At 41.3% G+C, this 12,592-nt stretch overlaps 1 protein-coding gene across 1 annotated transcript in view; it reads right to left on the reverse strand.

Annotated features, from left to right (window-relative positions):
- LOC124055261 (copine-9-like) overlaps window positions 1–11,836 on the reverse strand; it is a 135,330-nt gene extending 123,494 nt beyond the window's left edge. The window contains exon 1 of the mRNA XM_046381908.1: window positions 11,244–11,836. Within this exon, the coding sequence (XP_046237864.1) occupies window positions 11,244–11,320 (77 nt within the window). The 5' untranslated portion in view covers window positions 11,321–11,836. The remainder of the gene's footprint in view (window positions 1–11,243) is intronic.
- Between the last annotated feature and the right edge of the window lie 756 nt (window positions 11,837–12,592).

Consider the following 12,592-nt stretch of genomic DNA (forward strand, 5'->3'; position numbering starts at 1 on the left):
GTGAAATTTAGTTTGCTTGTTTTCCTTGATCTCAGCCATGTTGTATGTAATGCCTATCTCTCTCTCTCTCTCTCTCTCTCTCAAAATGTGAGGTGAAGGACACTTTTGTCTGACCAGGTACTCTGGTTGTTTTTCTTGTCTTTTTCTTCTGCTGTCTCTGTAAAATAATCCATACATTCAGTTTGAAATTGATATATGCTCAACTCAAGGAGGTTCACGTATTTTTTTTTTTTTTTGACTTCGTACGTATCCATGACACCTCTATATTTCACTTTGCTCTACCATGATAGACCATTTCCACAGCTGACATTCTGGGGAGGCATTACTGACCAGCTTCAAAGTTGCACTAATCAATATTTTGAACGTATAAATAAAATGACAATGTGTAAAGTGGTCACTCATGATGAGAAACCCACAGAAAACTATCATCTGGCTCTGCAGTACCCCCCTCCCCCCCAGCTACATGAGGCATTTTCCTCTTTAGTGTACTAAGGAGGCTTGTTTACAGCAGCAGGTGACAGCTATTTTCAGTCCAAAAGATCTAATAAACCTACTAAACACAACCTGCACAGCACCAAACAGCAGACAAAATTTGCAGTTAGGTTTGCTGATGAACACACTGGAGCATTTAGCAGCTAAATTGCTAGAGACTTCTCAAAAATGCTAATGTTGCTGGATGTTTGAATAGTAGGGATCAACCTATATGTGTGTTTTTCCTTAACAAGCCAATGATGCTACAGAGAAAGAAATGACACTCCAGTGTGGAAATGATGCTACTTCAGAGCTAAAGAAAGGCACTTTTAAATGTACTCATTTTACTGGCAATCAGACCAAAAAAAAAAAAAAAAAAATTGGAATGATAATGGGGGAAAATGCTGAATATCAGACATGGTTATCCTGACTGTTAGCTACCACGTCTGCTGTATTTGGCATTTTTTGTATTTTTGCCAAGACTTGATCTGAAATCTAATTAAAATGTCTCGCCACTAGATCCACTTTAATCCAATTATGTGTTTAATTTTCCAGCAACATATTGGGAATAAAATATATAAGTTTTCCTAAAATATCAGATTTAGTCAATTGCAGGCATTAGAAAGTTACATTATTTTCATACTTTTGGTATCCCAACAATCAGTAATGGATGGGTGGTGGTATTGGGGTTAATAGGTGCTTTGCTTGTATGTAAGGGGAGGTAATTTATTTTCTACCATCTCATTTAAACCATCCAGTGCCAGCAGTAATCACTGTAGACTGCAGGGTGGCTGCTACGCTCAGCTCATCTAATAGGATGTAGAGGGGTGGCGTTTGGGTGGCAGACAGGCAAAGCGCCACTTATATAAGACAGAAGAAAAACACAGCTTGCTTCTATACTATGTGACTGCCTGTCTGACCCACATACACACTGACACATCATGTTTACTCACACAGACACACCATACTTACACTTTTTTCAACCCTAGTCTTTAAGATAGAGCCTCCGTGTTGTCATTAACAAGTGACCAAATCAGATTTTTTACACAGCTGAATGATTTTCTGTCTTTACTGATCAAGTTTTTAATGGCAAGACACACAGACCGACAGCTATGGACGAACAAGCTGGTTTGAGAAGTGTGTAGAGGAGTGTGGGGAAACACGTCATCACATCGCCTGTTTCATCGAAGAGCTCTGAAGAAGGAAAAGTAGCTGACAGGCAGGCTCTTTATGTCTTTTACATTTGCATTCCATATAAGTAATCTGATTATAATCACTAAGCCTATACAGGTTTGCAACCCTGCCTCATAGGAATTATGTTTAGAAAACCAATTTGCAACAGGACAATTATGTTAAAGAAAGATAATGTATAGTATAGTTGTAACAGCTTTCCTATAAGCTGTTTTCTGTTGCTGGGCCGGCATATAATTGACACGCGCCACTGGCTTTTCTTTACATATCAGACACGCAATGACTGCAGACGATTTCCAATGTCTGTGATTTTCTTGCTTCTTTTATTTACAATAACAATATTTAAATTAACACATAATCGCATTTTACCTCACAGTCAAAAACTTTATGCTTCCCGGGCAACGCCCAGCCCCTCGTAACCTCCCGGTGATAAATACTTCCGGTGCCCTTTACCGGTAAATGCCACCTAGTGTTCAAAGTGTGCATTACATCATTGCACTAACACAAAAAAGGGAAAACAGGCTCTTACATTCCAGCCCCTAATTATTAACAATTCACATTTATGAAAACAAAGAGCCTTGAACCACATATTATATCACAATTATGCAATATTAGAATAACACAGTTACCTAAATAATGAATGAATATTGATCAAACTTCAGATGCTGCCTGTAGCAGACAAAGTGCAGTTACAGGCCTCTCCATAACATCATACTTTGTCTTGTGAAGAAATCTGCATATTCATGATGAAACTGCTCGTTTCTCTCAATTCTTCTCTTGAGGCCAAGTACCCTCTGCTTGGCGACAGACAGATTGTTGGAAAAAAAGGGTTGTTTCTGCCTAAAGGGCATTTTTACAGTGTTGTGTGCATTCAACAGTTTTACGGAGTTGTTTGCGATTTCCAGAAACCTCATGTCCTCTCTTGAGATTTCATTGTCTTCAAAAGTTCTTACGCTAAAATCATGTACAGGTTACTTAGCAACTCCTCCAGCTTGCAAACAGAAACCTTATTCACATTGGCAACCGCCAGTCCAGCCTCCTGTGTAGTGGTACTGCTGCATCTAACAGGTCTATTAATGACCCTTCCCAACACTGTCTTTACAGCGTATGGGCCACCTTCACAACTGTGGACTATTTCCCAAGATTCAAGTAGCTCGGGAGCATCGCCACCAATCAACAAGTCAACATCAGCCATTATATGAGGGATTTGAATGGATGACAAATATGGCCATTGTGCCAGGTCTTCCTCAGTGATGATGTTGTCCATCATTACCGGCATTTTACGTTGAGTAAGTACCTCTGTTAGTTGACGATAACACTCTGTATGACCAGAAACTTCAAGGCCAGTGAGAGTGTACGCAGGAACCGCCTTCTCCTGGCCCATGGTGTGTAAAAGGAAATGTGTGTGTCTTCCCTCAATGTTCAGTTTTCTCATCAGACCTTCTGAACAGAATGTAGCAGTACTGCAAGAATCCAGAAAGGCCACTCCACTAGCTGTCTCCATTTGAAAATGAAGCACCGTAGGATGGCTTTGCCCGCAACTCTTACAAGTAAGGCGCCTTTCGCAATTCTTGCTCATGCGTCCAGTACACAGACAAGCAAAACAAATTCCTTTCTCCTTTAGAAAGTTTATCTTTTCCCGGTGCTTCTTTAATCGTGGACAGTTGTCCTGCAAGTGCTCATGAGAGCAGCACATGCATGCACACACACAATGGGTTTCAGCTTCTCGAACATGCCTTGTTTTACTGATCCATTATCTTTTGCTATTGGCTCATCCTCACGGTCAGTTTTACTGTGGTGGCAAAACTGTTACTTCTTATGTCCTTCCTGTGCAAAGACTTAATTGCAATCCTTGAGTCAGGTTTTGCAAATGAAGAGACTTGAATATCCCCGAATAGAGGATCAGATAGTATTCTGACCTCATGTTCAAGGAAATGGACGAAATCTGCGCTCTGCGTATATATTTCTCCAGCACGTCATGTGCAGCAGTCCTCCATCTTTCTTTTAATTTGAAGGGTAATTTGGACATTGCTGTTCTCATTGCAAATGGTGCATTCAGCTCTTGTATATACTCAGGTTCTTCCGTCATGTTGCAACAGCCACGCAAAAATGGCAAAAAAGGGTAGGCCTGCAAAGATTTCACATCCTCCGATTTAACCATTGGCCAAGCCAAAACCTTCTCTATGCAGCAGCAACTTCAAATTCATTCCCGAAATGTTCATGTAGGAGCCCTTTTGCCATTTCATAACCACGCCCATGACTCATATGCTGCCCTCTGGTGAACTGCTTCAGATAATACAAACAGTCATCCTTACGGGCCTTTTCTTCAATGCCATGTTGAAATGCTCGGATGAAGGCTCTATATTCGAGGGGATTTCCACCAAACACAGGTATTTTTCTTACTGTAAAGACAGTGAATGGTGTTGATGGACAAGAGCTGCTGTAATTTTGTCTATGCATGATGTCATAGAGGCCTCCAAATTACTCTCGCTTCATTTGGGGTTGCATTGGCAAAGCCTGTGGTGGCTGAGCACACGGAACAGAGATATTGTGCTGTGAATTTTTGCACAGACCAACGTTAGGCTCGTGTTGATGTCCCGCCTTCGTCAGCTTGATTTGTTGCGTTACCACCTTCCTGGTGGTATGTGCGCAGTGATAATGAGTCCATTTGCACAGAGACTGGCTGCTTTGTATATTTCAATGGCATTCCTGGAATAGGTTCATGCTCCTTTGCCATGGGGTTAAGAGATTTGGAAGTTCTATACTGATGTGTTTTCCTTTCCAGGTAAGAGTTCATGTCATCAGATGGTGCTGTTGATACACTTTTGTTATCTGAGGCTTCAAAAATTGGTCATTTAGCAGTTGCTGTAGTTATTCCAGCTTGAAGCTCCAATTGCTCCCTTCTTCTCTTTAGCTGCTGTTCCTGCTTCTCCAACATATGTTTTTCCTGTAAAACTGTTGCACAGGCAATGAGTGCAGCTCTCTCAGCTTGTGCCATAATGCGTGCAAACGCTGCAGAGCCACTGCTTTTCCGGCTGCCACGGCTTTGTTTGCTAGAGTGCTTGCTAACAACATTTGACACACTACCCTTGGGGCAAATATCATCAAGAACCTAATTTTTGTCATCGTGTTGTACCTGTGACGACCTGACAATATCAATGTCACCACTATGTTCAAAAGTGCAGTTCAGCCATTTTTGAACATTGATCATTAATCATTTTTGCTTTGAACCATGTTTGCTGTCTGTCAACCTCCTCACCAGGCAGCAAACCCATCAATGTATCATGTAGGGATTTTGCTTCATTGTGTGCAAGGACAAACTTAGAGAAAGTACATTTGACTTCAGATTTACAATCATTGTCAGACATAACTCTTGAACATTTTTTCTCAAACTACTTACTGTATTTAGCTTACCCCTTCTCTCGCTTTGCAACTTTTCCAGCTTCTCGCACAATGCTTTGCTGGCTAGTTTAGTAACCCGTTTGAGTCTGACCGTTTTAGTTTAGCCATTCTCATTTGAGTCTTTAGTTGTCCTGTTGTAGTCCCGATAAACTCAATTGTCACAATCATTCGCAGCGTGAACCGCGACAGCCCCAGCGTCCAAGTCGAAAAGGTCGTCATCGATGTTTATGTTTGCCATATTTGTTTCCACTTAGCTACCAAGCTTGGATTTACGCTCGTAAACGTGTGTACGCAAGATAAGAAAGGTCATTAACAATTAAGTAGCGCTACTCGTACCTCGTGAGGAAGACTCACAGCTGATCGGCGTCCAATCCGGTCCTGTTGAGTCCACAGTCATGTCCACAGTTCCATTCCGGCGGTTTGGCGTCCTGTCTCCCGCCTTCCGTGATCCACTCGGCGTCCACCGTCTCCCGTCGGCGTCCTGTCGGATGTCTGCCTTGCTGCAACGCAGATCCGTCGAGTCGGCATCCTAATCCCGCTGCACTTTCGCCGCAGATAAGTCACTTATCCAATGCACGGAGCCTCCAACAACCGTCACTCGCTGGCTAAGCGTGTCCACACGTTTCAATGTTCTGAGAAGCAGTTTTTGACTTGTGCTTGGCCGGCATATAATTGACGCGCGCCACTGGCTTTTCTTTATGTATCAGACACGCAATGACAATACACGATTTCCAATGTCCGTGATTTTCTTGCTTCTTTTATTTACGATAACAATATTTAATTAACACATATCGCATTTTACCTGTTATACCACCGTGACCACGGTCAAAAACTTTATGCTTCCCGGGCAACAACACCTAGCCTCTCGTAACCTTCCGGTGATAAATACTTCCGGTGCCCTTTACCGGTAAATGCCACCTAGTGTTCAAAGTGTGCATTACATCATTGCACTAACACAAGAGGGATAAAAGGCTCTTACAATAGTACTCATTTTCACACACTCATTTACACATACAAAACAGGCAACCATTATGTTCCCCATCACGACGTAACTGAGTTAAAAAAAAAATTGGTAGTATATAAAGGTAATTTTTAGGTACAGGGTGGGTTTTAAGAGTAATGTGGTGGCACAAAATGAGAGTGCTGGAATAGTGCTTAATGTGCACTTTAAAACAAAGCTATGTTTAGGTGAAGTGGAAGTAGAGGGGACACACTGAAAGCTGATGGAAACATGTTTTTTAGAGTAAACAGTGATACAGGGGAGTATCAGTACATTACCACCATCCTCTGCTACATGCCTCTGTTCCACCAGAAACACCTGACCATAAAGACAAAGAGACTGTTTCAAAAGAAGGAGACATAAGGTAATGCCATTTCACAGAAGAAAAGAAGCCACTATGTGAAAAAAATGACCTCCAACGACTGTAGAGATCTATGCACTCAACACAACAGAGGTAACTGGGATGGAAAATATTCTGCTCATTTCAATTTTTCACAAACAAAATCCATCAAAATAATATGAAAGATGCCATAATTAGAAAAAAGTTAACAGTATTTCACGTAAACACTTGTTGATTTTAATCCTAAAGTTAGAAAAAATAAATTGTACTATTGCTGAGCAGTGGAGGATCTTCTCCACATGTTTCTAGTTGTGATGCACATTGATGGATCTCCTCTTCTTTTCTTGTCCAAATGTGACGTCAAGCAGCCATCACACCTAAAGCAGATCTGAGTGGCCAGTCGCAGCTGCCTGCCTGTTTTGACATTAAAATACTCATTCTGAGCAGGGACATGGTGAATCTCCCCACCTCTCCCCTGTTTCTCATTTCCCTTTTTCACTTGTGTCTTTTCCATTTGAACAGAACCCTCTGTGTCAAGGATCTTAACCTGAATGGGGAAAGCAATCCACCTCATTACCACCTGCAGTGGCTTTGAGCTACAACACGACATCTGGGCTGTTTAAGGATGGAACCCTTAATGGAAAAAAGAGACGAGAGAGAATGGATCAACCGGGATGTTGAGTGCACAGAGACAGACTGATTTATATTTCCTTCAGGCAAATCCTCCTCATATTACAAAACAAGCTCACTTCCTTTAAGAACAAAACAGTGAGTATAAGCAGCGAAGTCACAGAGGAGAGAGCCTTTTAAAAATGCAGTCACCCCCAGATAACCTCCTCTGACAATACACCGATGCTCACACGATAATGAGGCAGTGTGGCTACGTGACAACGTTTTGAAATCATCGAAATGTCAAGCATCTGTCAAAACACATGGGTCACGTCCTCTCAGACAAAAGATGATGAAAGAAGTCAAGTTAGAAGGATTCTGATGGTGTGGTAGGTCTTACCAGGCTGAGTTCAGACACCGGCTTCCTACACGAGGTAGCAGGTGTTTAGATGAGAAGGAACAGCTGCAGAACATTAGGTTTTCGAATCCACCCCAAGAGTGTTGCCATTACAGGAGATGTTTGTGTCATGTAATAGGCATTTTGAATCACCTTCAGTGAAATTACAGGCCTCTGTGTCACAACCGACAGTCCAGAAGATGTTTTGCCTTCACTTTCGAGAGGCTGTCAAGTTGTCCATCTTTATTTTACAGTCGACGGTATTCATACACAAGCAAGGAGGAAATAATTCTTGCACGTAGAGGACATGATGAAGAGACAAAAGTAATCAATAAAGTGTGTGATTCCCTCTGGGTACTCCGGCTTCCTCCCACAATCCCAAAAACATGCACTTCAGGTTAATTAGCTGCTCTACATTGCCCCAAGGTATGAGTGTGTGGTTGCTGACTATGGGGAAGAGTCAACTCCTCCCACGAGCCTTCTACACCTGATAAGCAGTATAGACAATGGATGGATAGCACATTTAGCCCAAATGTCTTCAATTCACCCATAACTAAAATGTTAAATCTGCATTTATTTTTTTTTATGTGTTAGCAAACAACTTCATATTTACACACCAAGCAGATAAACAGCTACATTAGCATTCAATATTCACCCCCTTTTAGCACTGTTTTGGTCTCCACCAACTCTATCAAAAAATATAAAAATATTTGCCTCTGCAGGAGCTCAGTGCTCCAGTATTGAAGACATGAAAATGCTCTGTGGTGCTGAGGTGAACTGAGGAGTGAATTCTCTGCTGGTTTGTCACTACAGCGTTAAGGCTGACTGCTTTGGGAGGGCGGATGAAACGCCTCTGCTCTGCTCCATGTGCAGAGAGAGCAGAGGAGACAGACGAGAGAGACTAGCACAGCAGAAAAACGCAGTAACGCTAGAGGCTCTCACGCCGAGCTGACATGAAACGAGTACACATTAGGTAAGGAACATGTTGGGGATCTGACCCCTGAAACCAGTTTGTTGGAAAACTGACCACCACAGGTGAAAACAGAATCATCAGCTGGATTTAGTATTGCTATCATACTGAAACTGTTACCTGTGTGTTTACAGTAATACATGTACAGCTAGCTAGGATAGCCAGCTAGTTTAACACTTATGTGTATAGTTTCCAGACATGCAGCACAGTTTCACTTTACACATAGTCATTTGATCCATTGTAATATAAATATGCTGATTAATAGCCTACAAGGGGCCTAATACAGAATCCTTACATTTGATAGGTTAATCTATATATCTATCTAGTTTTTATAATATTGTATAGTATTTATAGAGATTCCGAAAAGATTACCCTTTTATCCAAGGGCATGTAAAAGAATAACAGAAAAAAAAATGTGTAACTGCCTCTCACCACCTAGGAAGAAACCTATTATGAAGGAGGCCTAGTGTGGCCTAGTATGTTGATCAGCCAACTAATGTTCAAAAGAAATAGCTTCAATAATCCAACTACAGTAGTTTCATGTGTAGCTGCAGTGATTCCCACCACCAAGAACTACTCATCATCGTGTCATCATTTTGAAAAGCACAGATGTCACTGAAAGTCAGCCAGCAAGTCAGTGAATCAGCATGCACAGTATCAAGCAGCTGAAACTGACCCACCAGAAAGCAATATACAGTCATTTGGCTAGTCCCGTGTGAAAAACACCTGTTGGGTCACAGGAAACTGGCTGTGAACATAAAATAAAGGACTGAAAGACTAACGTGATATCGTAGAGCCGAGTAATATTTCTCATTGTAGCTTTAAAGCTGTGCTAGGTTGGAGCTAAAATCCCAATGCAAAAATGTGTGCATGGATTTTGTACAAGAATAATCCCAACCGAGCCTGATGCAAATTGTATGTACATTTCATAACAGTATTATCCATGGGGTCTCCAAGCTCTCACACCGATGAACACACTTTGTTTTTTTAATACTCCTTGAAAACTAACAAAAACAATGGCAAGTAGGTACTGGGTTCATCTGTGTTTCTCTGGCTGGAGGATCATAATGTTTTTATTTGTTTATAGCAATAAAATTTTGTTGTAAATAAGCTAAAAGGAGACTCTTTCATCTTGTTATTTTGGTTGATTTAAATAATTCGCAAAATAAAATGTGGACCAGATGGGGTAAGAAACTATGCCACCAGCACACCCCCAATCTTGTAATTTCCCCTAAGAGTTTAGCACATCAGTGACCAAATGCTCATTTCTGCCAAAGTTTTACAGAAGGAAACGTTTCTGCACAGCGTCTGCAACACAGAAATGCAGCATTTTACTCAGTCATTTGCCAGGTATCAAATTCCCAATGTGAAACAACTTCTCTGTTGTTGAGACTTCAACGACCAATCAAAAGGCGAGTCAACACTTGAGACTAGTACAAATCAATAATAAATGATAATATCATCATGTCTGGAACAAAACAGCACGACTCAAAATTTTTTTTCCCCAAAAAATCTTTGGTGCACAAGGAGCAACACAAACACAAGGATGTGACTACGACTTCTTATGAAAATTCTGACTTTAACATAAAAATTACAAGGAGAACTGATTCATTTCATTCAGTGTTTAAGTGGTAATTAGTACTGAAAAAAAACCCCCACTAAAACTGGCTGTGTAAAATAAATGTCTTAAATGATACTGTATGCTGCTTTGTAATGGCAGTGGAGTGGGGTGTGGACTCATCACATGCTGCTCGGAACCCCCAGAAAGCTTTGGCCTGCCCTGCAGGATTCAGCTTTGAAGAACAAATTATGTTCAGGTCTGTCAGGGGAACACATTTTTGAATCCTATCCTGAAAATATGTGTGTTTTCCTCCTGAGAAGCCTTTAAGTAGAGGTTATGACAGGTCTGTTTCCATCAGCCTTTTGCCTTTATATCAGAGAAACAGCCCTCGCTGCAGTATCGGGATGGAGACATTCATACAGTATGACCTGCTGTCGACCATCAGCTCTGAGCAGACATTTTCACTTAGGTCCTTTTATTTCCTTTGCTCTAACTCCTGACATCCCTTCACTTTTAAGACCTGTCCTTGTTGCACATAAACTTTGACCACTTTTCAAAATAAATGTTCATTCTCTTTTACAATTATACCTCTCAAACTTGCATATTTAGATGTTTTAAGCTTTTGATTTATAGCTTCACTGAAAAATTCTGTCTCTTTCTGTCTCTTTTTCGTTTAAACTTATAATGATTTAAATCGTTGCACTCCTCCTATTCCCACTGAGCATTACAGTTTGTAACGATGTACAGTTTCCATGTTCTAAGGCTAAGTTCTGCTTTATAAAATAACTTCTAGTGGGCTGTTAGATGAATCCTGCCTTTTATTCTTCAGGCCTCATTGCATTAACGATTCTTCAAACCAGGATCTGTTTTCCCTCTGTGTGTCTTTTCTTTTTTGTCAGTTGGCACATAATATCCACGCATTCATGTGATCTCAGAGTTGCGCTCTCCGGAGCTCTCCAAGGCACTCAGAATAAATCCTGGTACTGTTGGTTACTGCACCCCCACGCACTTCTACACCCACAGCACATGCAAATTCTTCCTTAGGAAAAAAAGAAAAGAAAAAAAAAAGAGTTGCTCCATGCTCGTTAAAGCCACATAATACTGATTAAAAACCAGAAGGAAAAGTCGAGGAAGGCACGAAACTACGCACAATATCCGAGCCTCTTGAAAATCATGACGACAATCAAACTGACATTAGTGAGCCTATTAAGCTTCCCCAATTGTGTAAATATGTGAGTGTAAAAAGATGACTGACAGGTGTGTGTGTGTGTGTGTGTGTGTAGGAAAACAAGCGCAGCTTACCTGCAGGAAACGGTGATTTCAATCTTTGTCGCAGGTACTGTGGAGTTGAGTGGGTCGAAATCCCCGATTGTCGCCATGGCTCAGTTTTTGTTGTTGTTGTTGTTGTTGTTTTTAATCACTCTTATGAATCCTTGAAGTTTTCACTTATATTAGCCTACAGCAGTAATTTTCCCGTGGCTATAATGTGCTTCTTCCATCCACCCGAGACGGAGTGAAACGGCCGGCTCTGGTAGTAGTAGTTGTTGCTGTTGACGGTCGCTGGAGCGCAATTGAGGGTTAGAAGGCATACCTGAGGAAGAGGCTTCTTTCATTCATGATGAGAGAGAGAGAGAGAGAGAGAGAGAGAGAGAGAGAGAGAGAGAGAGAGAGAGAGACTGGAGCAGCAGACGCGAATGCCGGAGCTCCACTGCTCCTCATTTCTTCCCATCCATCGCCAGGTGGAGGCAGAGACCTCCACAGGTTCTTCTGCTGCGCCTGGACGCAACCTGAGCTCTGAGTATGGGGGGTGATTAGTGCCACAAAGGAGCAAGACAGGAAACAGTAGGTGGAAGAGACTGTTAAATGACCTTACAATGTCTTGCATTCTCAAACTGATCATTACAAATCAAGATACTGTGAACATTTGTTTATTTATTTATTTTTTATTTTGCTTTGTACTTTTTGGCTTTAGATATTTGTTTCATGTTTTTCATATTATCATGTGATTTGTGTCAAGTCAAATTTTATGTATGTCGGCCAAACTGGTGTGCAAAAAATGCTCTATGATTTCATATGATATGTGCACAAACACCTTTAATTCAGAGGGATTTTGAAGCTGCACCATGGATTGCAACAGTTCAGGAGTTTTCATAGAGGGAGGAAAAAAAGGGGGGGCACATATTATCTCATTCATTTTTGTTTTCACAAATTACCTAATTCATGTTCCCCATTAAATATGTCTTATATCTTTTAGCTCCTTCACTCACGCTTCATGTAGAGGGCAGCAAACGCATTTGGTGCTGTTGAATACATTCAAAGTCGTCTGACAAGATGGCAGAGCTGCGCTGGGAAAGGAAAACTAACTGGCATCTGAAGGTGACAGAGAATGCTAGAAGCTAAAAGAGGAAGCAGACAAATCAAATGAGAAGAAATAAATACGGTGGAGAAAGAGTTTGACAAGGAAAAAACAGGAGAAGCACCAAAAGATGAAGAAAGAAGCTTCAAGAGCACTCTGACAAAGAGGGGGAAGAGGACCATAAAGACACAGAAATAGAAAGTGCAAAGAGAAGAAGGACGTGGGGAGACGAAACAAACAGAGGGAAGAGCACAAGAAGGAACAAACCAGATGCAGGAACAATGGGAAGCCTGCC

Source organism: Scatophagus argus, chromosome 3 (genome assembly GCF_020382885.2).
Source record: "Scatophagus argus isolate fScaArg1 chromosome 3, fScaArg1.pri, whole genome shotgun sequence".
NCBI lineage: Eukaryota > Metazoa > Chordata > Actinopteri > Scatophagidae > Scatophagus > Scatophagus argus.